Source organism: Cervus canadensis, chromosome 3 (genome assembly GCF_019320065.1).
Source record: "Cervus canadensis isolate Bull #8, Minnesota chromosome 3, ASM1932006v1, whole genome shotgun sequence".
NCBI lineage: Eukaryota > Metazoa > Chordata > Mammalia > Artiodactyla > Cervidae > Cervus > Cervus canadensis.
The window spans coordinates 99,962,460-99,990,218 of record NC_057388.1 but is presented as its reverse complement, the minus strand read 5'-3'; the positions used below and the strand labels follow the sequence as shown (position 1 = coordinate 99,990,218).

The 27,759-nt window shown below is 50.3% G+C and overlaps 6 gene segments (V, D, J or C); all 6 read left to right on the top strand.

Annotated features, from left to right (window-relative positions):
• Nucleotides 1-4,182: 4,182 nt before the first annotated feature.
• LOC122438747 lies at nt 4,183-4,791 on the top strand. The segment is given in 2 exon segments: nt 4,183-4,297; nt 4,384-4,791. Coding segments are annotated over 2 exon segments (453 nt in total).
• A 3,290-nt stretch (nt 4,792-8,081) lies between these two features.
• LOC122437845 lies at nt 8,082-10,480 on the top strand. The segment is given in 5 exon segments: nt 8,082-8,127; nt 8,178-8,242; nt 9,285-9,366; nt 9,453-9,743; nt 10,443-10,480. Coding segments are annotated over 5 exon segments (522 nt in total).
• Nucleotides 10,481-13,231: 2,751 nt separating this feature from the next.
• On the top strand, nt 13,232-13,967 carry LOC122437844. The segment is given in 2 exon segments: nt 13,232-13,342; nt 13,429-13,967. Coding segments are annotated over 2 exon segments (588 nt in total).
• A 1,891-nt stretch (nt 13,968-15,858) lies between these two features.
• LOC122437843 lies at nt 15,859-16,534 on the top strand. The segment is given in 2 exon segments: nt 15,859-16,003; nt 16,131-16,534. Coding segments are annotated over 2 exon segments (549 nt in total).
• A 912-nt stretch (nt 16,535-17,446) lies between these two features.
• Nucleotides 17,447-19,152, top strand: LOC122438751. The segment is given in 2 exon segments: nt 17,447-17,702; nt 17,787-19,152. Coding segments are annotated over 2 exon segments (390 nt in total).
• Nucleotides 19,153-26,197: 7,045 nt separating this feature from the next.
• LOC122437842 overlaps nt 26,198-27,759 on the top strand; it is a 2,081-nt gene continuing 519 nt past the window's right edge. Inside the window, 2 exon segments of the V gene segment in view lie at nt 26,198-26,250; nt 26,337-26,668. Coding sequence covers nt 26,202-26,250; nt 26,337-26,668 — 381 coding nt within the window.

Here is a 27,759-nt window from a genome sequence, read left to right as displayed (position 1 = left end):
TTCTCACATTCATACGTGACTACTGGAAAAATCATAGCGTTGACTAGATGGACCTTTGTTGGCAAATAAGTTGTCTCCGCTTTTTAATATGCTGTCTAGGTAGGTCATATGTGAACTGTTCACTTAGGTTCATTTCTGATTTGAGCCTCTGGGGGAAGGGGCGTGATCCCCTGAGTGACAGGTTTTCTCTGGGGCCTGACAGGGACAGTGACATCTCAGAAGGACTCCCTGGAGAGCCCCTCTCCCCTCTCATCCACACTCAGACCAGAGGTCCCTCGGCCTGCCCCGCCTTCGCCATGAGCCCCTGCCTCCTGGGCTGTGTGGTCTTCTGTCTCCTGCAGGCAGGTGAGTCCTGGGGGCAGGGTCCCCTTGGGGGTGCCAGCACTGAGCATGTCCACTGTGACTATAGCATCAGTCCTCTTTCTCCACAGGGGCGGTCCACACTGGTGTCACCCAGGACCCCAGATTCCAGGTTGTGAGGACAGGACAGAAGGCGACACTTAATTGTATTCAGTATATGATCCATGATTATATGTACTGGTACCGACAAGACCTGGGACACCGGCTGAGGCTGATCCATTACCCAGCTGCTGCTCCCAACTCGGAGAAAGGAGACGTGCCCGTCGGGGACAGAGTCTCCAGACCAAACACAGAGAACTTCGCTCTCACGCTGGAGTCTGCCAACTGCTCCCAGACATCTGTGTACTTCTGTGCCCGCAGTGACTCCAAGCCACTGCACGGCCACCTGCTCTGTGTACAAAAGGACAGGGGCCCACGCGCAGGCTCCGAGCACCGGGAGCCTCATATCCTGGGGACCACGTGCCAGCCCTGTGACCCTGGATGTGCGATCTGAACAGGCCTGGATCTGACCCCAGGGACTCGGAGACACGTGTCCACCATCTGTCTCTCTTTTGGTAAGCTCCAGTTCTGACTAGTTCTGACTGTTACTCATCAGCTTAAGACCTCCAGGAGGGAAGAATATTGGTAAATCAGATACATCTAGACCCACTTGTCTCTCCCCAGCACCTCATTGCTGTCTCTCTGGAAGTTTCTTCCCCAGCCTAGCTCTCAAGTGCTCCCTGCTCTTGCCCACCAGAGGGGCGGGTCTTCCTCCTTTACTGCCTTGGCCTCAGCTCCCCTGCCCTCTCTGCTCCAGACACACTGCTCTCCCCTCATCTGTGTCATGGCCCTTCCCATGGCACAGGGAACGTTGTAACCATGCCTAAGCCGCTGTGTTTGAGAAAGCGCTTGCGGTCATCAAAGAGAAAACACCCTCAGTTAATTAGAAACCGTCCAGAATCTCTCGGGAGTCCATTCGCAGGATGAGAGACAGGCTGGGTGTGTTTGTTCTCCTCCCTGCCCCTCTTTCTTAGCATCTCAGTTAACCTGGACCAGGTTTCCACCATTTCCCTCAGAGAAATCTTCTCAAAGTCAAAATATTTCCTCCATGGTATCTTACTTTATCAAGATTTTACAAGTTCATAGGAAATAAATAGGTTCATACCCATAAAACCTCTTAATAAAATGCACTGGCTAGATTTTAGTAATGCTCAATTTAATTATGAAATCTGGAAATATATGTATCTGATTAATCAGAAGAAGGTCTCGAATCCAAGTGTCCAGGCTGGCTTCATTTGAGATCATGAAAGGGCTATTTCTACTGCCCGCATTACTCCATTTTAGCTAGCAATAGTTAGCTATTGTCATTGTAGTTGTGCAGCAATTATTTCCTTCTTAGCAGAAATGTCTGATCATACAGTCTTTTACCTCCACAGCCTATGACTAGACTTGAAGATCAACCCTACTTCAGCCAGGCTGGGAAGGCAGCAGATGACGGATGTGTGTGTGTGTGTGTTTGTGTGTGTGTAGGGGTTGAAAGTGTGGAGTTCATGGTATTTCTATTCTTGTTTTAGACAGAAGGCACAGATCTGTGAGACTGTGGACCATTGGCCACTAGGAGGCACTGTGGGTCCATGGTAAGCTGGGTGCCCTGGGAGAGGTTGAGAGTCACCCTGGGGAGGGCAGCTTAGGGGAACCTTGGCTACATGCCTGCATCAGTAAGTAGGGTTGAGTTCCCTGAGTGGTCCAGACACATGGACCCAGCCCAGACTACACATTGCCCAGGGGAGTGGGGACCTGCCTGGAGCCTCAGGATGTGCCCAGTGGATCTTCTCCTGGAGCAGCTTGGGGAGCGGTGGGTGATGGATTAGTGTGGCTGGTGACGGCTGGGTGAGGAGTGTCAGGCAGGGACAGGAAGAGAAGAGAAAGCCATGTTATGGGCATATGGGGACAGTGCTCGCCTCACACCACCCTTTGCTGAGGGGCTGTGCAGGACGGAGAAGGGCATAGAGGAGGCAGCCCTGGGTCCTGCCAAGGGGTCCCGGGGACAAGGGTAGACTGCAGAGACACAGAGCAGTGATGTCATAGGTAAATGCTCCAATCAAGGAAGCAGGAGGGTCAGCACTTACACCACTCACCCCAGAGACCCGCCCCCCGCCAGCAGCAGTCTTGGGTTCCTGATGCTGCCATGGGCGCCAGGCTCCTCTGCTGGGTGACTCTCTGCCTCCTGGGAGCAGGTGAGTCCTGGACACAGTGTGGGAGCTTCTGAGATGCCTTTACCTCCCTGAGATAGAAGCCTGGAGATGAGGGCTGCAGCGGGAGGCTTCCCTGTGCTCTGCCCTCAGCTTCTGTCTGTCTTCTCCCCAACAAGCCTGGGGGATTCTGGAGTCACCCAGACTCCCAAATACCTGATCAAATCAAGAAAGCAGCAAGCGACTCTGATGTGTTCCCCTGACTCTCGAGACCTCTCTGTGATCTGGTTCCAACAGGCCCTGGGCCAGGGCCCCCAAGTCCTCATTCAGTATTATGATGGGAAAGTGTATCAAAAAGGAAACATATCGGATCGATTCTCAGGAGAACAGTTCAGTGACTCTCGCTCTGAGCTGAGCTTGACCTCCTTGGAGCTGATGGACTCCGCTCTGTATCTCTGTACCAGCAACCAAGACACAGCCCTGCATGATCAGGTGCCTCTGGGACAAAAACACTCCTGCTCCAGGTCAGGAAGTGGTGCCCAGAGTGTCAGCTGCCAGCCTGCCAAGCCCAGTCTCTGGTAGAGCAATAGACTTTCCCAGACAGTCACTTCTTGGTATGTTTTAATGCTCACTAAAGTCATCAAGACAAGTATTGTTTTAACTGTTTGAACATCTGAGGGGTCGTGAGTGGCCCAGATCTCATACTTCACAAGTGTTACAGCGAGCATTCCGGCTCAAGTCTGTTCTCTAAACCTGTGGTCCCTTTGCTCATGGAACTATCTCTGTACGAGCAAGTTACATATACGCGTTTTGTTGTGTGTAACAAGACACAGTTATGAATTGCTACTCAATAAATGGCAGCCACACTTCACATGGAGGTATTCCCATGGGAGGAATGTCTCAAATAAAAACAGAGCCTTTTTCGTTTACGGTGGCCTCTGCACCTCCCTCCAGGTCCCCCCTACATCTGTATTCCTTGTGGCAAAACGTCATCCTGTGCTGGGCACCCAGCTTCTCTCCACCCAGAAAGGTGGGTCACAGGCCTGAGGGGGCTCTGCTGGCTCCCTTCCCCCAACACGGGAAACACGTGTGAACATGAAGGGGCTCTACCTGTGTTTTATCGGTGGACCATCTGTCAGTGAATTGATTAGAAATAAACCAAAGAATTCCTCAAATGTTAATAAGCCTGCAATGAGGTTGGGAGCAGAAACCTGGAGAAACATGGTAGGTGGAGGGACATTCTCAGGACTGCGGAATGAAGTCAATTTTGCGGATATAGAGCCTTGAAGTGCTATTGGGACATATATCACAAAGGGCAGGAGGACGCCAGAAGGATTCCCCAGGATTCAAAACTCCAGAAATATGTAGATAAATAAAAGTAATATACATGTTAATGAAGACTTATCTCTAGACTAGAACGTACAAATCATTTAAACACTTTAACATTTACGGAAAAAATCTTTAACTTTCACAGAAAGGTTACAGCAATGTGTGAGGCTTATGTCCGTTGAGCTGGATGGGTCTCCGTGTTGTGAACAGTTTACTCAGGTTCATTTCTGATTTGAGTCTCTGGGGGAAGGGGCGTGGCCCCCTGAGTGACAAGTTGGCTCTGGGGCCAGGCAGGGACAGTGACATCTCTGAAGGACTCCCTGGAGAGCCCCTCTCCCCTCTCATCCACACTCAGACCAGAGGGCCCTCTGCCTGCCCCGCTCCCACCATGAGCCCCTGCCTCCTGGGCTGTGTGGTCTTCTGTCTCCTGCAGGCAGGTGAGTCCTGGGGGCAGGGTCCCCTTGGGGGTGTCAGCACGAAGCATGTCCGCTCTGACTGCAGCATCGGTCCTCTTCCTACACAGGGGCGGTCCATGCTGGTGTCACTCAGGACCCCAGATTCCAGGTCGTGAGGACAGGACAGAGCGCAACACTTAATTGTACTCAGGATCTGGGTCATAACTCTATGTACTGGTACCGACAAGACCCAAGACTAGGGCTGAGGCTGATCTATTACTCAGCTGTTGTGCCCAATATTGAGCCAGGAGATGTGTCCGAGGGTTACAGTGTCTCCAGATCAAAGAAAGAGAACTTCCCTCTGACGCTGAAGTCTGCCAACCGCTCCCAGACATCTGTGTACTTCTGCGCCAGCAGTAACTCCACGGTGTTTCACGGCCACCTCCTCTCTGTGCAAAAAGACAGGGGGGCCACGTGCAGGGCCCTAACCCGGGAGCCTCAGGGCTTTGTTAGCCCCATGCCTGCAGCGTGACCCTGGGTGTGTGCACTAGGTTGGCCTCAGCCTCACTCCCGGGCCTCGGGGCCATGTGTCCTCCATCAGTCTCAGTCTTTCCTCTGCATCCTCCTTGTGAACCAGGAGATGGTTCCCCAGGTCAGACGCCTAGTCATCACCTGAGCCTGAGACCTAGGAGGAAGGTTGTTGGTAAATTAGATACATGTAGGCACTCTTATGTCACCTCAGGCAGCTTGTTTCTGTCTTTCTGGAGGTTCTCCCCCAGCCTGGCTCTCACCTGGTCTCGGCTCTGGTCCACCTTTCCCAGGTGGGCAGGACTTCCTCTCCCCACCTGCCTGCATCAGCTCCCTGGCCCTCTCTACCACAGCCACACTGCTCCTCCCTCATCTGGGTCAGGTCCCTTCCCATGCCACAGGGAGGCTTTTAAAGTGTCCTCTCCATGTGGTCTGTTTTGAGCAACATATATGGACTCATGAAAAGGAAACAAACGTTAGTTAATTATAAATCATCCAAAAATTCACTTGAGTCCATCTGAAGGAGGACCGACTGTCTTTGTGTGTTCTCGACATGCACCCCCCACCCCCCAATATCCTTAGCATCTCACATAACCTAGGGCAGGTTGGCACCACCTGGCACCCTTATCAGCATCTTCTGAAAGTCAAAATATATCCTGTATTTCCCCCATTATATCATGATTTTATAACTGCAGAAATAATTGAGGCCACATTTATAAAACTTCTTTTAAAAAGTATTACATGGAATTTGATAATGCTTAATTTAAATAGGAAATCTCAAAATATATGCCTCTAATTAATCAGAAGTAGTTATGAAGACATGTTTGCAGATTCACTTGAGGTCCTCTGAGTATTTATTTTATGATGATATATTTCCATCTTTAGCTAACTACCATCTTTGTAGTGATGCAGCAACTATTTCCTTCTTAGTAAAACGGTCAGATCATACAGTATTCCACCTCCAGAGGCTAAGAGTGGATTTGAAAATCAACCCTAATCAGCCAGGCTAGGAAGGCAGTAGAACAGGTGTGTGTGTGTGTGTGTGTGTGTTTGCTCAGGGTGTGGGATTTTTGTACCCTTGCTTTAAACAGAAGCTGCTAATCCATGAGACCCTAGACCTTTGGCTGCTTGGAAGCACTGTGTTTCCATGGTAAGCATGGTGTTTTGAGAGGGCTTGAGGGTCACCATGGGGAGGGCAGTGTAAGGGAACCTTGGCTACATGCCTGCTCCTGGGAGCAGGTTTGAGTTCCCTGAGTGGTCCTGGGATGCGTGGAGCCAGCACAGACTTCTCACTGCCCAGGGGAGTGGGCACCTACCTGGAGCTTCAGGATGTGCCCAGGGGGCCGTCTCCTGGAGCAGCGTGGGAAGGGGAGGGTGAGAGGCTGGGGTATCTGGTGAGGGCTGGGTGGTGAGCGTCAGGTGGGTCAGACAGAGCAGAACAAGACATGTTGTGGGCACATGGACCAGGGGATGAAACGCACCTCACACCCACCCTTTGCTGAGGGGCTGTGCAGGACGGGGAAGGGCATAGAGGAGCCAGCCTTGGGTCCTCCCAAGGGGTCCAAGGGACAAGGGCAGCCTGCAGAGACACAGAGCAGTGACGTCATAGGCAAACGCTCCAATCAGGGAAGCGGGAGGGTCAGCACTTACTCCACTCACCCCAGGAGCCCCTCCCCCTGCCAGCAGCAGTCTTGGGTTCCTGATGCTGCCATGGGCTCCAGGCTCCTCTGCTGTGTGACTCTCTGCCTCCTGGGAGCAGGTGAGGCCTGCACACAGTTTGGGAGCTTCTGAGATGCCTTTGCCTCCCTGAGGTAGAAGCCTGAAGATGAGGGCTGCAGCAGGAGGCTTCCCTGTGCTCTGCCCTCAGCTTCTGTCTGTCTTCTCCCCAACAGGCCTGGTAGATTCTGAAGTCACTCAGACCCCCAAATATCTGATCAAATCAAGAAAACAGCAAGTGACGCTGAGATGTTCCCCTGAATCTGGACACCGCTATGTATCCTGGTACCAACAGGCCCGGGGCCAGGGCCCCCAGTTCCTTTTTCAGTATTATGATGGGAAAGTGCATACAAAAGGAAACATGTCAGATGGATTGATTCTCGATCTCAGATGAACCTGAGCTCCTTGGAGCTGTTAGACTCTGCTCTGTATCTCTGTGCCAGCTGCCAAGACACAACTCTGCATGATCAGGTGCCTCTGGTACAAAAACACCCCTGCCCCAGCTCAGGAAGTGGTTGCTGGGCATGGACTGCCAGCCAGCGAGACCCAGATGCTGGTAGAGTGGACAGCCTTTCCCATTCTTTCCTGATATGTTTTAATGCTGACAAAGATCTTGCAAGATGTTCTTGAAAGCATGTGAGCACCATATCCATGTCAGGGACTATCCTATCTGGAGATGGATGGTTTGGAAAATGACCATCCAAAGGTCTTCCCTGCTGGTACAAGCCTTTTTTTTTTTTAATTATTTATGTACTTTCATAAATTTCTTTTCTTGTGCACACATTGTCTAAAATGATTTTATGATGCTATTTTCACAGGAAATCCTCATCTCCTAGACAATCACTTTGAGGTTGCATGTCATACACATAGAAAGGCTTCAAGTTCACACACTGGGTGGTGGGACTGAGCAGGTAACCAGAAGCAGCAACTTTGGTGAAAGATCATTTCATATCAGGAGAAGGCTTGCCTTTGATTTGACCACAGCATCCAAGTCACAGGAGTTGAAATGAAAAGTCCCCCTTTCTATGATGGCCTGGCCTGGGCACCAGTCTCCTGTGTTGTGGGTCCCACTGTCTCTTGGACCAGAGACATTCTGAGCACAGATATGGATCCCATGGACTTGCCAGGCCCCAATTCAAGGCTTGTTTTTATGGCTACAACATCGGGCTCATTCATGGCTTCTGACTTTAGTTTCTGTGTTTTTGTCTCTGAGGCCCCAGGAATAGTTAGTCCCCCAGAGCCCAGACTTGTGATCAGGTTCCATGGAAACCAGCACATCAGGAGGTCACCACGGTCACCCACTCATGACCAGGTGCATGATATTCAGGTTCAGAAATTACTGAGAAGTTGAAAATCACAGCAGCTGAGCATAGCAGCTAGTACAGGGTCCTTCTAAATGTGAGGTCTGTGCAATGGGATAGAATCTAGGGTCTAGGACATCAGTTACTGAATGGCTGCCACGCTTCACAAGGAAGTACTCCCATGCAATGTATGTCTCACGTAGAATCGGAGCATTTTTCCTTCGCCCCGGGTCAGCCATCTCTCCCGACATCCCTCCACGTCTGGACGCCTTTGTGCCAACATGTCATCCGTGGTGCTGGGCAGCCAGCTTCTCTCCTCAAAGCAAGGTGGGCCACAGGCCTGAGGTGGTTCGGCCTGCTGCCCCCCCACCCCTCAGACACCAGAAGACGTGCTCAGGTGACCATGACGGCACTGAGCCTGCGTTTGACAGGCCCCCTGTCAGTCGGTGAATTAATAAGCAATAGAACACAAGGATTCCTCAGGTGTTGATGAGCCTGCCCTAAGGTTGGGGAACCATATCCAGAATCATTGTGGGTGGAAGGACATGAACAAGACTGTTGTCAATTAAACAAAGTAGAAACATGAGGGATTACTGGGGATATGTGAGTCCTAAAGGGCAGCAGGAAGCCCTGAGGATTTTCCCGGAGATTCAAAACCACAGAAATATGTAGATAAAGAAAATGAATGTTTGTATTAATGAACAGCTATTTCTGGGATAAAATGTACATAAAGTTGCGAACAGTTTTACGGAAAGTTTACAAAAACTTGTAAGGCTTATGTGCATTGAGCTGGATGGGTCTCCCTGTTGTGAACTGTTCAGTTCGTTCAGTCCCTAGGTCGTGTCTGACTCTTTGCGACCCCCTGGATTGCAGAATGCCAGGCTTTCCTGTGCATCACCAACTCCCGGAGGTTATGCAAACATATACCCATCACGTCGGCAATGCCATCCAACCATCTCATCCTCTGTCGTCCCCTTCTCCTCCTGCTTTCAATCTTGCCCAGCATCAGGGTTTCTTCAAATGAGTCAGTTCTTCACATCAGGTGGCCAAAGTATTGGAGTTTCAGCTTCAGCATCAGTCCTTCCAATGAATATTCAGGACTGACTTCCTTTAGGATGGACTGCTTGTATCTCCTACCAGTCCAAGGGACTCTCAAGAGTCTTCTCCAACACCACAGTTCAAAGCATCAATTCTTTGGTGCTCAGCTTTCTTTATAATCCAACTCTCACATCCATACGTGACTACTGGAAAAACCATAGCTTTAAGCAGATGGACATTTGTTGGCAAAGTAAATGTCTCTGCTTTTTAATATGCTGTCTAGGTTGGTCATATGTGAACTGTTCACTTAGGTTCATTTCTGATTTGAGCCTTGGGGGAAGGGGCTTGGCCCCCTGAGTGACAGGTTGGCTCTGAGGCCTGGCAGGGACAGTGACATCTGAGAAGGACTCCCTGGAGAGCCCCTCTCCCCTCTCATCCACACTCAGACCAGAGGACCCTCCGCCTGCCCCACCCACGCCGTGAGCCCCTGCCTCCTGGGCTGTGTGGTCTTCTGTCTCCTGCAGGCAGGTGAGTCCTGGGGGCAGGGTCGCCTTGGGGGTGCCAGCATGAAGCATGTCCGCTGTGACTGCATCATCTGTCCTCCTTCTCCACAGGGGCGGTCCACGCTGGTGTCACTCAGGACCCCAGATTCCAGGTCGTGAGGACAGGACAGAGTGCCACAGTTATTGTACTCAGGATGAACCATGATTATATGTACTGGTACCGACAAGACCCAGGACACGGGCTGAGACTGATCCATTACTCAGTTATCCGTCCTGCCTCGGAGAAAGGAGACGTGCCCGACGGGTACAGCGTCTCCAGACCAAACACACAGAACTTCCCTCTCACACTGGAGTCTGCCAGCCGCTCCCAGACATCTGTGTACTTCTGCGCCAGCGGGTACTCCACATCGCTGCACGGCCACCTCCTCTCTGTGCAAAAAGATAAGGGAAGCCCTGTGGCCTGGAAGTAGGAGAGCTGCTTGGAGGCTTCTCGCACGCGGAGCCTCGGAGCCCAGGGCCACATGCCTGTGGTGTGACACGGAGTGTGCAGACTCTTATCACGCCCAGCTGCATCTACGTTAAATACAGTGCACGGTTGGTGTTTTTAATTTCCAGCATTTATAACTTTAATAATCAATGGGTTAATATATAATCTGTATATAAATCCATTACCTAGAATTAGTGATATTTAATTTATGTAGACAATCAAGAAATATGTGGATCTGACTAATCAGAGGGATCTATGGAAAGCAGTGTCCCAGGCTGTATTCCCCTGAGCTCATCAGAGTGTCTGTATTGAAGGTCTGTGTGATTCCACCTCAGCATGCTACTGTCAGTGAAATTATTTTCTTCTTAATGGAAATGTTGGTTTCTACAGTCTTTTACCTCCAGAGGCTAAGAGGGAATTTGAAGACCAATCTGAAGTCAGCCAGGATGGGAAGACAGTAGAACAACTGTGTGTGTGTGTGTGTGTGTGTGAGTGTGTGTATTCAGGGTGTGGGGTGTTTACATTCTTGCTTTAGACAGAAGGCACAGACCCATGAGACTCTGGACCATTGGCCACTAGGGGGCGCTGTGGGCCCACGGTAAGCAGGGCACTTGGGAGGGGTGGAGATTCACCCTGGGGAGGGCAGCTTTAAGGAACCTTGGCTACATGCCTGCCTGAGAAAGCAGGATTGAGATCCCTGAGATCCTGAGGTTCCAGGACACATGGAACCAGCACAGACTCCTCACTGCCAGGGAAAGTGGGGATGTGCCTGGATCCTCAGGATGTGCCCAGGAGATGGTCTCCTGGAGCTGCAAGCGAAGTGGAGGTGAAGGGGTTGGGGTGGCTGGTGAGGGCTGTGTGATTGTCAGCTGATTGCCTGGTGATTCCCAGCCAGGTGAGTGCCTGGCTGAGTGTTAGGCAGGGCCAGGCAGAGGACAACAAGCTCTGTTGTGGGCATATGGGGACATGGGAATGGTGCACCCTTCACACCCACCCCTTGTTCAGGGTCTGTGAAGGGCAAGGAATGGTAAAGAGGGCCCACCTTTGGTCCTGGCAGGGTGTACAGTGGGTAGGGAACTTGCAGAAACACATAGCTGTGACGTCATAGGCAAATGCTCCAATCAGGGAAGCAGGAGGGTGGGCAGTTTACCCCACTTACCCTAGGAGACCCGCCCCCAGCCAGCAGCAGTCTTGGGTTCCTGATGCTGCCATAGGCGCCAGGCTCCTCTGCTGTGTGACTCTCTGCTTCCTGGGAGCAGGTGACTCCTGGACACAGTGTGGGAGCTTCTGAGATGTATTTGCCTCCCTGAGATAGAAGCCCGTCGATGAGGGCTGCAACAGGAGGCTTCCCTGTGCTCTGCCCTCAGCTTTCTTGTGCTCCCCAACAGGCCTGGTGGATTCTGAATTCACCCAGACCCCCAAATACCTGATCAAATCAAGAAAGCAGCAAGTGAGGCTGAGATGTTCCTCTGAATTTGGACATCGCTTTGTGTACTGGTACCAACAGGCTCTGGGCCAGGGCCCCCAGTTCCTCATTCAGTATTACAACAGGGAAGTTAATGAGAAAGGAAACATATCAGATCGATTCTCAGGAGAACAGTTCAGTGATTTTCGCTTGGAGCTGAACTTGGGCTCCTTGGAGCTGAACTTGGGCTCCTTGGAGCTGACGGATTCCACCCTTTATGTATGTGCCAGTAGCCAAGACAAAGCCCTGCATGATCAGGTGCCTCTGGGACAAAAACACTCCTGCCCCAGCTCAGGAAGTGGTGGTGAGTGTGTTGACTGCCAGCCTGGCAAGCCCAGTCTCTGGTGGAGTAGACAGTCTTCCCCAGATGTTCATTTCTTGATATACTTTAATGCTCACAAAGATCATGCAAGATAAGTAGTATTTTAACTGTTTATATATCTGAGTGAACATGATTTGCCCAGATCTCATACTTCATAATTATTGCAAGGACTCTGACTCAAGTCTCTTCTCAACACCTGTGGTGACTTGCCACGAATGTAACTGTCTCCCTACAGAACAAATTAGATATGCATAGGGGTTATGTGTAACAAGATTGAATTTGGGGCTCTAAGACATGAACTTTCATTCAGTGAATGGCGGTCCTGCTTCACAAGGAGGTATTCCCATGGAGGAATCTCTCAAATAAAAACAGAGCAGTTTTTGTTTATTCTGGAGTCTGCATCTCCCTCCATGTCCCTCCTAAGTCTGCATTCCTTTGTGACAATAAGTAACCCGAGCTGGGCAACCAGCTTCTCTCCATTCAGAAAGGTGGGTCACAGGCCTGAGGGTATCTGCTTGCTCCCTCCCCAGACCTGGGAAGCAGGGGCTCCTGTGAACTTGAAGGAGCTGTACCTGCCTTTGGCTGGTGGACCAACTGTCAGTGAATTGATAAGAAACAGACCAAACAATTCCTCAGTGTTGATGAGCTTGTGATAAGGGTAGGATCAGACACCTGGAGAAACATGATAGGTGGAGGGACATTCTCAGGACTGCAGGCAATTACAGTGCAAATAGGCCTTGAAGTCCTATTGGGACACATGAGTCATAAGGGGCAACAGGAAGCCAGAAGGATTTCCCCAAGACTTAAAACTACAGAAATATGCAGATAAATAAATGTAACGTATGTGTTAATGAAAAATTATCTCTGTACTAGAACATACAAAAAATTTGATCAGTTTCACGGACAGATTACAACAACTTGTAAGGCTTATGTCTGGTGAGCTGAATGGGTCTCCCTGTTATGAACTATTCACTCAGGTTTGATAGCTTCCATTAAAAGGTGTTGGATTCATGATTTCCGAAGACGATTTAGCTTCAAGACCAGGGACCAGTCTTGATCAATTAAGAGATTTTGTGTAGCTGAGTTTTTTTAACATATAAAAAGGGACAAGGAAATCTTCTGACATAGACATCAAAGGGGGAGGGAGAGTGCCCCCGCTTGCTAGTCTTATCAAGGCCTTATATAGTTTATCAGATCCATTCACAATATACATCTTAAATTAACAAGATTAGAACTGACAATAGAAAGTTCTCACCAAACACACTTACACAAAATATATCTTAAGATAACAAGATAAGTTAGATGATTAGTTAGATTAGTAAGGAGAAACATGTCCTCCAGCAAGATAGGTCCCTCTATTGACTAACCAAAGCAATGTAGAAAAAATGTTTGTTCTTTGCTCCTTGAGAGTCCTAGATCCCTTTCACCTTCTCTAGGGCTCTGGATTTCTTTCTCTTCCTTGGGGGCCCTGGACTTCTTCTCAGCCAGTCTAGGAAGTGACACTCTGAGGTTCATCTTTGATTTGAGTCTCTGGGGGAAGGGCGTGGCCGCCTTATGGGGCAGGTCTGCTCTGGGGCCTGGCAGGGACAGTGACATCTCAGAAGGACTCCCTGGAGAGCCCCTCTCCCCTCTCATCCACACTCAGACCAGAGGGCCCTCCACCTGTCCCGCCCCTGCCATGAGCCCCTGCTTCCTGGGCTGTGTGGTCTTCAGTCTCCTGCAGGCAGGTGAGTCCTGGGGGCAGGGTCCCCTTGGGGGTGCCAGCATGAAGCATCTCCGTTGTGACTGCAGCATCGGTCCTCCTTCTCCACAGGGGCGGTCCACGCAGGTGTCACTCAGGACCCCAGATTCCAGGTCGTGAGGACAGGACACAGCAAGACACTGAAATGTACTCAGGATTTGGGTCATGATCGCATGTACTGGTACCGACAAGACCCGGGACACGGGCTGAGGCTGATCTATTACTCAGCTGTTGTGCCCAGTAGCGAGCCGGGAGATGTGCCCGAGGGTTACAGCGTCTCCAGATCAAACAAAGAGAACTTCCCTCTGACATTGAAGTCTGCCATCCGCAACCAGACATCTGTGTACTTCTGTGCCAGCAGTTACTCCACGGCGCTTCACGGCCACCTCCTCTCTGTGCAAAATGTACTAGGTGCCCACGATCAGGCTCCCAGCACCAGAAACCTTGGGCCTTTGTGGGCCACGTGCCTGCAGTGTGACCCTGGGTGTGTGGACAACGCTGCCCCAACCTCACTCCCACGCCTCAGGACCATGTGTCCACCATCGGTCTCTGTCTTTCTGCTGCATCCTCCCTGTGAACCAGGAAGATGCTTCCCCAGCTCTGACTCCTAGTCATCACCTGAGCCTGAGACCTCTAGGAGGGAAGGATGTTGGTAAATTAGATTTAAATAGGCCCTCCTCAGGCCTATTTACCTCAGGCACTTCATCAATGTCTCTCTGGAAGGTTCTCCCCCAGCCTGACTCTCACATGCTCTCTTCTCTTGCCCACCTTTCCCAGGCAGGAAGGACATTCCTCTCCCCACCTCTCTGCATCAGCTCCCTGGCCCTCTCTCCCATAGCCACAGGCTCCTCCCTCATCTGCCTCAGGTCCCTTCTCATTTCTCAGGGAGGCTTCTAAAGTGGCCCCTCCAAGTGCTCTGCTTTGAGCAAGCTGGATGGAATCATCAAAGAGAAATCAATTTCAGTTAATCACCAATCATCCAAAAACTCATGGGAGTTCATCTCAGGGGGACAGATGATCTTTGTGTGTTCTCCCACCGCCCCACCTGCCCTGTTTTCCTTAGCATTCATCTAACCAAGGCCAGGTTGCCACCACCTGGCGCCCTCATCAAAATCTTCTCAAAGTCAAAATATATCATACATCACCCCCATTATATCAAGATTTTATAAGTGCAGAAATAGATGAGATCATGTTTCTAAAACTCCTATTAAAAGTTTTATCTAGAATTTGATAATGCTCAATTTAAATACACAATCTGGAAATATATACATCTGATTAATCAGAAGTACTTATGGAACACATGTTTGCTGGCAGATTCACTTGAGATCCTCAGAGTATTTATTCTATGATTATATATTTCCATCTTAGATAACTACATCATTATAGTGATGCTACAATCATTTCTCTCTTAGTGAAAAGTTTGGATCATAAAGTCTTCTGCCTTCAAAGGCTAAGAGTGGATTTGAAGATACACCCTATTAGCCAGGCTAGGAAGGCAGTAGAACAGATGTGTGTTTGTGTGTGTGAGCGCGTGTGTGTGTTTGTGTGTCTGTGTATGTGTGTGTGTGTCTGTGTGTGTGTGTGTCTGTGTGTGTGTGTCTGTGTGTGTTTGTGTGTGTCTCTGTGTGTGTGTCTGTGTGTGTCTGTGTGTGTGTGTCTGTGTGTGTGTGGTGTTTGTGTGTGTCTGTGTGTGTGTGTCTGTGAGTGTGTGTCTGTGTGTGTGAGTGTGTGTGTGTGTGTGTGTCTGTGTGTATGTGTCTGTGTGTGTGTTTGTGTGTGTCTGTGTGTGCATGTGTGTCTCTGTGTGTGTCTCTGTGTGTGTCTGTGTGTGTGTGTCTGTGTGTATGTGTCTGTGTGTTTGTGTGTGTCTGTGTGTGCATGTGTGTCTGTGTGTGTGTCTCTGTGTGTGTCTGTGTGTGTGTGTGTGTGTGTGTGTGTGTGTGTGTGCAGGGTCCTGGATTTTTGTACCCTTGCTTTCAACAGATGGTGCAAATCCATGAGACCCTGGACCTTTGGCCACTTGGAGGCACTGTGTTTAAAGGTAAGTAGGGTGTACTGGGAGGGGTTGAGAATCTCTCTGGAGAGGGCAGTTTAAGGGAACCTTGGCTATATCATGCCTGCATCTGGGAACAGGTTTGAGTTCCCTGAATTGTTCCAAGACATATGGAACCAGCACAGACTCCTCCCTGCCCAGGGAACTGGGGACGTGCCTGGAACCTCAGGATGTTCACGGTTGTATTCTGGATCAGCATGTGAGGAGGAGGTGAAGGGGCTGGGGTGGTTGGTGAGGTCTTGGGTCTGAGTGTCAGGCAGGGTCAGGCAGAGGAGAACAAGACATGTTGTGGGCACATGGGACCAGGGGAAGAAACTCACCTCACAGCCAAACTTGCTGAGCGGCTGTCAGGACAGGGAAGGGCATAGAGGAGCCAGCCCTGGGTCCTGCCAAGGGGTCCAGGAACAAGGGCAGCCTGCAGAGACACAGAGCCGTGACGTCATAGGCAAATGCTCCTTCAGGGAAGCAGAAGGGTCAGCACTTACACCTCTCAGCCCAGGAGCCCCGCCCCCAGCCAGCAGCAGCCTTGGGTTCCTGATGCTGCCAAGGGCTCCAGGCTCCTCTGCTGGGTGACTCTCTGCCTCCTGGGAGCAGGTGAGTCTGGACACAGCGGGGAGCTTCTGAGATGTTCTGTCACCCTGCGACAGAAGCCCGGTGATGAGGATTGAAGCAGGAGGCTTCCCCTGTGCTCTGCCCACAGATTCCTTGTCTCCCCCAACAGGCCTGGTGGATTCTGAAGTCACCCAGACACCCAAGTACCGGATCAAATCAGGAAAACAGCAAGTGACGCTGAGATGTTCCCCTGAATCTGGACTCCGCTCTGTGTACTGGTACCAACAGGCCCTGGGCCAGGGTCCCCAATTCCTCATTCAATATTACAACAGGGAAGTTAGTGAGAAAGGAAACTTACCAGATCAATTCTCAGGAGAACAGTTCAGTGATCTTTGCTCAGAGCTGAACCTGAGCTCCTTGGAGCTGACGGACTCCGCCCTGTATCTCTGTGCCAGCAGCCAAGACACAGCCCTGCGTGACCAGGTGCCTCTGGGACAAAAACACCCCTGCCCCAGCTCAGGAAGTGTTGCCCCGTGTGTCAGCTGCCAGCCTGCCAAGCCCAGTCTCTGGTAGAGCGATAGACTTTCCCAGACATTCATTTCTTTATATGCTTTAATGCTCACTAAGATCATCAAGATAAGTATAATTTTAACTGTTTGTACATCTGAGGGGACGGGAATTGCCCAGATCTCATACTTCATAACTTACAACTAGGCTTCCGCTCAAGTTTGTTCTCAGCACCTGTGGTTCCTTTCCTCATGGAAATGGCTCCATACAGAGCAAAGTCCATATCCGTGCTGGGCTCTGTGTAACAGGGACAGTGTGGGGCTGTAAGATATGAACTGTTACTCAGTGAATGGCAGCTGTGCATCACAAGGAGGTATTCCCATGGAAAGGATCTCTCAATAAATAAAGAGCATTTTTCAGTTACCCTGGAGTCTGCCACCTCTTGCCGTGTCCCTCCTACGTCTGTATTCCTTTGTGCCAATATGTCATCTGGGGTGGTGGGCAACCAGCTTCTCTACACTCAGAAAGGTGGGTCACAGGCCTGAGGGGTCTCTGCTTGCTCCCTCCCCTGACACGAGAAACAAGGGCTCCTATGAACGTGAACGAGCTGTACCTGCATTTAGGTGGTGGACCATCTGTCAGTGAATTGATTAGATAGACCAACAATTCCTCAAATGTTGATGAGCCTGCAGTGAGGTTGGGAGCAGATTCCTGGAGAAACATGGTAGGTGAAGGGACAATCTCAGGACTGTGGTCAATTATGCAGAAATGGAACCTTGAAGTCCTACTGGGTCACATCAGTCATAAAGTCAAAGCGAAGCCAGAAGGATTTCCAAAAGATTAAAAACTACAGAAATATGCAGATAAACAAAAGTAATAGAAGTATTAATGAAAAATTATCTCTAGACTAGAACACACACAAAATTTAATTAGTTTGACAGAAAGTTTACATCTACTTGTGAGGCTTATGTCCATTGATCTGGATGGATCTCCCTGTTGTGAACAGTTCACTTAGGATCATTTCTGATTTGAGCCTCTGGGGGAAGGGGCGTGGCCCCCTGAGCGACAGGTCGGCTCTGGGGCGCGGGCAGGGACAGGGACATCTCAGAAGGACTGCCTGGAGAGCCCCTCTCCCCTCTCATCCACACTCAGACCAGAGGACCCTCTGCCTGCCCCGCCCCCGCCATGAGCCCCTGCCTCCTGGGCTGTGTGGTCTTCTGTCTCCTGCAGGCAGGTGAGTCCTGGGGGCAGGGTCCCCTGGGGTGTCAGCACTGAGCATGTCCACTGTGACTGCAGCATCGGTCCTCCTTCTCCACAGGGGCGGTCCACGCTGGTGTCACTCAGGACCCCAGATTCCAGGTCGTGAGGACAGGACAGAGCATGACACTTAATTGTACTCAGGATCTGGGTCATAACTACATGTACTGGTACCGACAAGACCCGGGACTCGGGCTGAGGCTGATCCATTACTCAACTGTGGCTTCCTCCACGGTGCAAGGAGATGTGCCCGACCGGTACAGCGTCTCCAGACCAAGCACAGAGAAATTCCCTCTCACGCTGAAGTCTGCCAACCACTCCCAGACATCTGTGTACTTCTGCGCCAGCAGTGACTCCACGGCGCTGCACGACCACCTCCTCTCTGTGCAAAAAGACAGATGAGCGCCCTGCAGCCTGAACACTGGGGAGCCCCTTGCAGGCTCCTAGCACCTGGAGCCTCGGAGCCCACAGACACACTGGCAGCATAGCCAGTAGTTTTAGATCTTTGCTGGCACAGACCTGACAACAGGGCCTCATGGACAAGTGTCCACTTTCATTCTCTGTCTTTTCACCGTAGCTCCCATGTGAGCCTAAAGATGCTAGCCAGCTCTGACTCCTAGTATCAGTCTGAACATGAGGCCTCCAGAGGGGAAGGGTGTTTGGAAGTCAGGTACATCTACACCCTCTTGTCTCTCCCTGGGCACCACATGCCTGTCGCTGTGGAAGTTTCTCCCCCAGGCTGGCCCCTGTGTAGTCTCTGCTCTTGTCCAACTTACCAGATGTGTGGTCTTTCCTCTCTCACCTTCCGGGCCCTCGTTCCAACCCTTTTCTACTTCAGCCTTGATTCTCCTCCCTCATCTGGGTCAAGTCCTAGCCCACTACTCAGGGAACCTTGTAATGATCCCTAAGTGGTCGTGTTTGAGTAGGCTCCCTGGGGTCCTCAAAGAGAATACAACCTCAATTAATTATTAATCATCCATAATTCCTTTGTAGTCCCTCAGGAGAAGGAGAGGCAAACTGTGTGTGTATGTATTCTCCACCACTGCCTGTCTTTAGCATCTAAATAGCCTAGACCCTGATGTTGGGAAAGACTGAAAGCAAAAGGAGAAGGGGGTGGCAGAGAAAGAGGTGGTTAGATAGCATCACCAACACAAAAGACATGAATTTGAGCAAACTCTGGGAGACAGTGAAGAATAGGGGAGCTTGGTGCATTGCAATGCATGGGGTCTCAAAGAGTTGGACTGGAGTTAGCAATTGAACACCGCCACCACCAACAAAAACTAACCCAAGTTTGTAGCATTTCCCTCATCACAATCTTCTAAAAGCCAAAGTATTAAATATTTCCTGCATGAACACCTTTCTTTTCTCTTGAAATACAAAATCATAAATCATCTAAGGAAGGCTGGTTTGTGAGTTTGTGTTTCTAATTGTGTGTATGTTCTTTGGAAAAACAAAACAAGCAAAAACACAGTGTGATTGGCAAACAGTGAAATATTTTCTGCTATGAACGCATCCCATGACTATAAAACCTGGGCAGACAATCTTGGTTTCCACACATAGACCACATGGGGACGCTGTGGAACTGCCAAACTCCGGAAGTTTCTGGGGCAGAGCAAGGGGACAGTGCTAGTGTCTGGGACCAGGAGGGTTAAGAGAAAGCTTCATTTGGGGTTTTTATCTCTAGAAGCCTGACTAGCATAGGCACTAATTTGTAAGCTTGCTGTCCCAGCTGGGAGCCTTGAACTTCAACTATGCAATGCTGAAGGAGCCTCTGAGGTTGCAGAAAAAGTGAAGGGTATGGAGCTGGGATTTGGTAGGAAAGAAACAGAAAAGGGAAACACCAGCCTGAAGAGAGAAGCGAAGGAGCCATAGGGAAGGGCCTCGGGGATAAACCCAGCCTCTCCCAGACCAGCAGTCCAGCTCACACGTCATCTAAGAGACTGCAGGACAGAGCAGCGTTCGTAGATCAGCTGACCTGGAATGAAAGGTCAGATTCCTGGGAACCAGCAGAGGCAATGACATCAGAGCAGTGATGTCCCTGCCTCACTTCCAATCAGGGGAAGGAGGCCCAGAACCCCAGCTCTCAGAGAAGCAGAGCTCTGAGCAAGGAGACCCCGGACCGCTCTGCCCCTCCTGCCATGGGCTGCAGCCCCGTCTGCTGTGTGGCTCTTTGTCTACTGGCAGCAGGTGGGTCCTTGGCACAAGAGAGAATCTCTGTTCCCAGCCTGACTTTGCCTGAAACCAAGGCACCATTGGGTTCTCTCCTGCGATCTTTCTCAGCCCCATCTTCTTCCCCCACAGGCCTTATGGATGCTGGAGTCACCCAAACCCCAAGATACCTGATTAAAGCAAGAGGACAGCGAGTGACCCTGGGATGCTCCCCTGTCTCTGGACACCTCTCTTTGTACTGGTACCAACAGGCCCTGGGCCAGGGCCCCCGGTTCCTCGTTGAGTATTATAGGCAGGAAGTGAGGGGAGAGGCACAGCTCCCAGATCGATTCTCAGCAAAACAGTTCAGTGACTGTCGCTCTGAGCTGAACTTGAGCTCCTTGGAGCTGACAGACTCAGCCGTGTATCTCTGTGCCAGCAGCCCAGACACAGCCCTGCGTGATCAGGTGCCTCTGGCACAAAAACTCTCCTACCCCAGTTCAGGAAGTGTGATGAGGGTGACTGCCTGCCTTCCAGGCCTAGATAGATCCGATAGACTCTCCGAGACATCCTTCCTCTGCTCTGGAAGTCCCCCTTTCTGCAGCGGCCTGGCCTGGGTATTAGACTCCTGTATTGTGGGCCCCACTGTCTCTTGGACCAGAGAGACTCTGAGCACAGGTTTGGATCCCATGGACTTGCCAGGCCCCAATTCAAGGCTTGTTTTTGTGGCTACAACATTGGGCTCATTCCTTGCTTCTGACTTTAGTTTCTGTGTTTTTGTCTCTGAGGCCCCAGGAATAGTTAGTCCCTCAGACCCAAGACCTGAAACCAGCACATCAGGAGGTCACCACGGTCACCGACTCATGACCAGGTGCATGATATTCAGGTTCAGAAATTACTGAGAAGTTGATAATCACTACAGCAGAGCATAGCCCCTAGTACAGGGTCCTTCTAAATGTGAGGTCTGTGCGGTGTGATAGAGTCTAGGGTCTAGGATGTCAGTCACTGAATGGCAGACACTTTCACAAGGAAGTATCCCCTGCAACGGATGTCTCACGTGGAATCAGAGCTTTTCTCCTTTGCCCTGATCTCAGCCATCTCTCCCGACATGCCTCCACGTCTGGACTCCTTTGTGCCAACTTGTCACCCGTGGTGCTGGGCAGCCAGCTTCTCTCCTCAAAGCAAGGTGGGCCACAGGCCTGAGGTGGTTTGGCCTGCTGCCCCCCCACCCCTCAGACACCAGAAGACGTGCTCACGTGAGCATGACGGCACTGAGCCTGCGTTTGACAGGCCCCCTGTCAGTCGGTGAATTAATAAGCAATAGAGCCCAAGGATTCCTCAGGTGTTGATGAGCCTGCCCTAAGGTTGGGGAAACAGGTCCAGAATCATTGTGAGTGGAAGGACATGAACAGGACTGCTGTCAATTTAACAAAGTAGAAACATGAATGATTATTGGGGACATGTGAGTCATAAAGGGCAGCAGGAAGCACTGAGGATTTTCCCTGATATTCAAAACCACAGAAATATGTAGATAAAGAAAATGAATGTATGTATTAATGAACAGCTATTTCTGGGATAAAATGTACATGAAGTTGCGAACAGTTTTACGGAGTTTACAAGAACTTGTAAGGCTTATGTGCATTGAGCTGGATGGGTCTCCCTGTTGTGAACTGTTCAGTTCATTCAGCCGCTAGGTCGTGTCTGACTCTTTGCGACCCCCTGGATTGCAGAATGCCAGGCTTTCCTGTGCATCACCAACTCCAGGAGGTTATGCAAACGTATACCCATCACGTCGGCAATGCCATCCAACCATCTCATGCTCTGTCGTCCCCTTCTCCTCCTGCTTTCAATCTTGCCCAGCATCAGGGTTTCTTCAAATGAGTCAGTTCTTCGCATCAGGTGGTCAAAGTATTGGAGTATCAGCTTCAGCATCAGTCCTTCCAATGAATATTCAGGACTGACTTCCTTTATGATGGACTGCTTGTATCTCCTTCCAGTCCAAGGGACTCTCAAGAGTCTTCTCCAACACCACCATTCAAAAGCATCAATTCTTCGGCACTCAGCTTTCTTTATAGTCCAACTCTCACATCCATACATGACTACTGGAAAAACCACAGCTTTGACCAGATGAACATTTGTAGGCAAAGTAAATATCTCTGCTTTTTAATATGCTGTCTAGGTCGGTCATATGTGAACTGTTCACTTAGGATCATTTCTGATTTGAGCCTCTGGAGGAGGAGGCGTGGCCCCTTTAGTGACAGGTTGGCTCTGGGGCCTGGCAGGGACAGAGACATCTCAGAAGGACTCCCTGGAGAACCCCTCTCCCCTCTCATCCAGACTCAGACCAGAGGACCCTCCACCTGCCCCGCCCCCGACACGAGCCCCTGCCTCCTGGGCTGTGTGGTCTTCTGTCTCCTGCAGGCAGGTGAGTCCTGGGGGCAGGGTCCCCTTGGGGGTCCCGGCACTGAGCATGTCTGCTGTGACTGCAGCATCGGTCCTCCTTCTCCACAGGGGCGGTCCACGCTGGTGTCACTCAGGACCCCAGATTCCAGGTCGTGAGGACAGGACAGAGTGTCACACTTAATTGTACTCAGGATCTGAGCTATAGCTATATGTACTGGTACCGACAAGACCCGGGACATGGGCTGAGGCTAATCCATTACTCAGTTATCCCTCCTGCCACGGAGAAAGGAGACATGACTGACAGGTACATTGTCTCCAGACCAAACACACAGAACTTCCCTCTCACGCTGGAGTCTGCCAACAGCTCCCAGACGTCTGTGCCAGCAGTTACTCCACGGCTGCACGGCCACTTCCAGTCTGTGCAAAAAGATGAGGGAAGCCCTGTGGCCTGGAAGTAGGAGAGCTCCTTGCAGGCTTCTCGCACGCGGAGCCTCGGAGCCCAGGGCCACATGTCTGCAGTGTGACACGGAGTGTGCATCTCCTATCACGCCCAGCTGCATCTACGTTAAATACAGTGCACGGTTGGTGTTTTTAATTTCAAAGTCTTATAACTTTAATATTCAATGGGTTAATATATAATCTCTGTATATAAATCCATTACCTAGAATTAGTGATATTTAATTTATGTAGACAATCAAGAAATATGTGGATCTGACTAATCCGAGGGATCTAAGGAATGCAGTGTCCCAGGCTGTATTCCCCTGAGCTCATCAGAGTGTCTGTATTGAAGGTCTGTGTGATTCCACCTGAGCATGCTACTGTCTGTGAAATTGTTTTCTTCTTAATGGAAATGTTGGTTTCTACAGTCTTTTACCTCCAGAGGCTAAGAGGGAATTTGAAGACCAATCTGAAGTCAGCCAGGATGGGAAGACAGTAGAACAACTGTGTGTGTGTGTGTGTGTGTGTGTGTGTGTGTATTCGGGGTGTGGGGTGTTTACATTCTTGCTTTAGACAGAAGGCACAGACCCATGAGACTCTGGACCATTGGCCAATAGGAGGCGCTGTGGGCCCACGGTAATCAGGGCACTTGGGAGGGGTGGAGATTCACCCTGGGGAGGGCAGCTTTAAGGAACCTTGGCTACATGCCTGCCTGAGAAAGCAGGATTGAGATCCCTGAGATCCTGAGGTTCCAGGACACATGGAACCAGCACAGACTCCTCACTGCCAGGGAAAGTGGGGATGTGCCTGGATCCTCAGGATGTGCCCAGGAGATGGTCTCCTGGAGCTGCAAGCGAAGTGGAGGTGAAGGGGTTGGGGTGGCTGGTGAGGGCTGTGTGATTGTCAGCTGATTGCCTGGTGATTCCCAGCCAGGTGAGTGCCTGGCTGAGTGTTAGGCAGGGCCAGGCAGAGGACAACAAGCTCTGTTGTGGGCATATGGGGACATGGGAATGGTGCACCCTTCACACCCACCCCTTGTTCAGGGTCTGTGAAGGGCAAGGAATGGTAAAGAGGGCCCACCTTTGGTCCTGGCAGGGTGTACAGTGGGTAGGGAACTTGCAGAAACACATAGCTGTGACGTCATAGGCAAATGCTCCAATCAGGGAAGCAGGAGGGTGGGCAGTTTACCCCACTTACCCTAGGAGACCCGCCCCCAGCCAGCAGCAGTCTTGGGTTCCTGATGCTGCCATAGGCGCCAGGCTCCTCTGCTGTGTGACTCTCTGCTTCCTGGGAGCAGGTGACTCCTGGACACAGTGTGGGAGCTTCTGAGATGTATTTGCCTCCCTGAGATAGAAGCCCGTCGGTGAGGGCTGCAACAGGAGGCTTCCCTGTGCTCTGCCCTCAGCTTTCTTGTGCTCCCCAACAGGCCTGGTGGATTCTGAAGTCACCCAGACCCCCAAATACCTGATCAAATCAAGAAAGCAGCAAGTGAGGCTGAGATGTTCCTCTGAATTTGGACATCGCTTTGTGTACTGGTACCAACAGGCTCTGGGCCAGGGCCCCCAGTTCCTCATTCAGTATTACAACAGGGAAGTTAATGAGAAAGGAAACATATCAGATCGATTCTCAGGAGAACAGTTCAGTGATTTTCGCTTGGAGCTGAACTTGGGCTCCTTGGAGCTGACGGACTCCACCCTTTATCTATGTGCCAGTAGCCAAGACAACGCCCTGCATGATCAGGTGCCTCTGGGACAAAAACACTCCTGCCCCAGCTCAGGAAGTGGTGGTGAGTGTGTTGACTGCCAGCCTGGCAAGCCCAGTCTCTGGTGGAGTAGACAGTCTTCCCCAGATGTTCATTTCTTGATATACTTTAATGCTCACAAAGATCATGCAAGATAAGTAGTATTTTAACTGTTTATATATCTGAGTGAACATGATTTGCCCAGATCTCATACTTCATAATTATTATAGCAAGGACTCTGACTCAAGTCTCTTCTCAACACCTGTGGTGTCTTGCCACGAATGTAACTGTCTCCCTACAGAACAAATTAGATATGCATGGGGGTTATGTGTAACAAGATTGAATTTGGGGCTCTAAGATATGAACTTTTATTCAGTGAATGGCGGTCTTGCTTCACAAGGAGGTACTGCCATGGGAGGAATCTCTCAAATAAAAACGGAGCAGTTGTTTTTTTTTCTGGAGTCTGCATCTCCCTCCATGTCCCTCCTAAGTCTGCATTTCTTTGTGCCAATAAGTAACCCGTGCTGGGCAACCGGCTTCTCTCCATTCAGAAAGGTGGGTCACAGGCCTGAGGGTATCTGCTTGCTCCCTCCCCAGACCTGGGAAGCAGGGGCTCCTGTGAACTTGAAGGAGCTGTACCTGCCTTTGGCTGGTGGACCAACTGTCAGTGAATTGATAAGAAACAGACCAAACAATTCCTCAGTGTTGATGAGCTTGTGATAAGGGTAGGATCAGACACCTGGAGAAACATGGTAGGTGGAGGGACCTTCTCAGGACTGCAGGCAATTACAGTGCAAATAGGCCTTGAAGTCCTATTGGGACACATGAGTCATAAGGGGCAACAGGAAGCCAGAAGGATTTCCCTAAGACTTAAAACTACAGAAATATGCAGATAAATAAATGAAACGTATGTGTTAATGAAAAATTATCTCTGGACTAGAACATACAAAAAATTTGATCAGTTTCATAGACAGATGACAGCAACTTGTAAGGCTTATGTCCTGTGAGCTGAATGGGTCTCCCTGTTATGAACTGTTCACTCAGGTTTGATAGCTTCCATTGAAAGGTGTTGGATTCATGATTTCCGAAGACGATTTAGCTTCGGGACCAGGGACCAGTCTTGATCATTCAAGAGATTTTGTGTAGCTGAGTTTTATTAACATATAAAAAGGTACAAGGAAATCTTCTGACATAGACATCAAAGGGGGAGGGAGAGTGCCCCCGTTTGCTAGTCTTATCAAGGCCTTATATAGTTTATCAGACCCATTCACAACATACATCTTAAATTAACAAGATTAGAACTGACAATAGAAAGGTCTCGCCAAACACACTTACACAAAATACATCTTACAATAACAAGATTAGTTAGATGATTAGTTAGATTAGTAAGGAGAAACATGTCCTCCAGCAAGATAGGTCCCTCTATTGGCTAAACAAAGCAATGTAGAAAAAATGTTTGTTCTTTTCTCCTTGAGAGCCCTGGACACCTTTCACCATCTCTAGGGCTCTGGATTTCTTTCTCTTCCTCGGGGACCCTGGACTTCTTCTCAGCCAGTCTAGGAAGTGACACTCTGAGGTTCATCTTTGATTTGAGGCTCTGGGGGAAAGGGCGTGGCCCCCTTTTGGTGCAGTTCGGCTCTGGGGCCTGGCAGGGACAGTGACATCTCAGAAGGACTCCCTGGAGAGCCCCTCTCCCCTCTCATCCACACTCAGACCAGAGGGCCCTCCGCCTGCCCCTCCCCTGCCATGAGCCCCTGCCTCCTGGGCTGTGTGGTCTTCTGTCTCCTGCAGGCAGGTGAGTCCTGGGGGCAGGGTCCCCTTGGGGGTGCCAGCACCAAGCATGTCCACTGTGACTGCAGCATCGGTCCTCCTTCTCCACAGGGGCGGTCCACGCTGGTGTCACTCAGGACCCCAGATTCCAGGTCGTGAGGACAGGACACAGCAAGACACTGAAATGTACTCAGGATTTGGGTCATGATCACATGTACTGGTACCGACAAGACCTGGGGCACGGGCTGAGGCTGATCTATTACTCAGCTGGTGTGCCCAGTAGCGAGCCGGGAGATGTGTCCCAGGGTTACAGCGTCTCCAGATCAAACAAAGAGAACTTCCCTCTGACACTGAAGTCTGCCATCCGCAACCAGACATCTGTGTACTTCTGTGCCAGCAGTTACTCCACGGCGCTTCACGGCCACCTCCTCTCTGTGCAGAAAGTACTAGGTGCCCACGATCAGGCTCCCAGCACCAGAAACCTTGGGCCTTTGTGGGCCACGTGCCTGCAGTGTGACCCTGGGTGTGTGGACAACGCTGCCCCAACCTCACTCCCAGGCCTCGGGGCCATGTGTCCACCATCGGTCTCTGTCTTTCCACTGCATCCTCCCTGTGAACCAGGAAGATGCTTCCCCAGCTCTGACTCCTAGTCATCACCTGAGCCTGAGACCTCTAGGAGGGAAGGATGTTGGTAAATTAGATTTAAATAGGCCCTCCTGTCTTACCTCAGGCACTTCATCAATGTCTCTCTGGAAGGTTCTCCCCCAGCCTGACTCTCACATGCTCTCTTCTCTTGCCCACCTTTCCCAGGCAGGCAGGACATTCCTCTCCCCACCTCTCTGCATCAGCTCCCTGGCCCCTCTCTCCCATAGCCACAGGCTCCTCCCTCATCTGCCTCAGGTCCCTTCTCATTTCTCAGGGAGGCCTTTAAAGTGGCCCCTCCACGTGCTCTGCTTTGAGCAAGCTGGATGGAATCATCAAAGAGAAATCAACTTCAGTTAATCACCAATCATCCAAAAACTCATGGGAGTTCATCTCAGGGGGACAGATGATCTTTGTGTGTTCTCCCACCGCCCCGCCTGCCTTGATTTCCTTAGCAACTCATCTAACCAAGGCCAGGTTGCCACCACCTGGAGCCCTCATCAAAATCTTCTCAAAGTCAAAATATATCATACATCACCCCCATTATATCAAGATTTTATAAGTGCAGAAATAGATGAGATCATGTTTCTAAAACTTCTATTAAAGGTTTTATCTAGAATTTGATAATGCTCAATTTAAATACACAATCTGGAAATATATACATCTGATTAATCAGCAGTAGTTATGGAACACATGTTTGCTGCCAGATTCACTTGAGATCCTCAGAGTATTTATTCTATGATTATATATTTCCATCTTAGATAACTACATCATTATAGTGATGCTACAATCATTTCTCTCTTAGTGAAAAGTTTGGATCATAAAGTCTTCTGCCTCCAGAGGCTAAGAGTGGATTTGAAGATAAACCCTATCAGCCAGGCTAGGAAGGCAG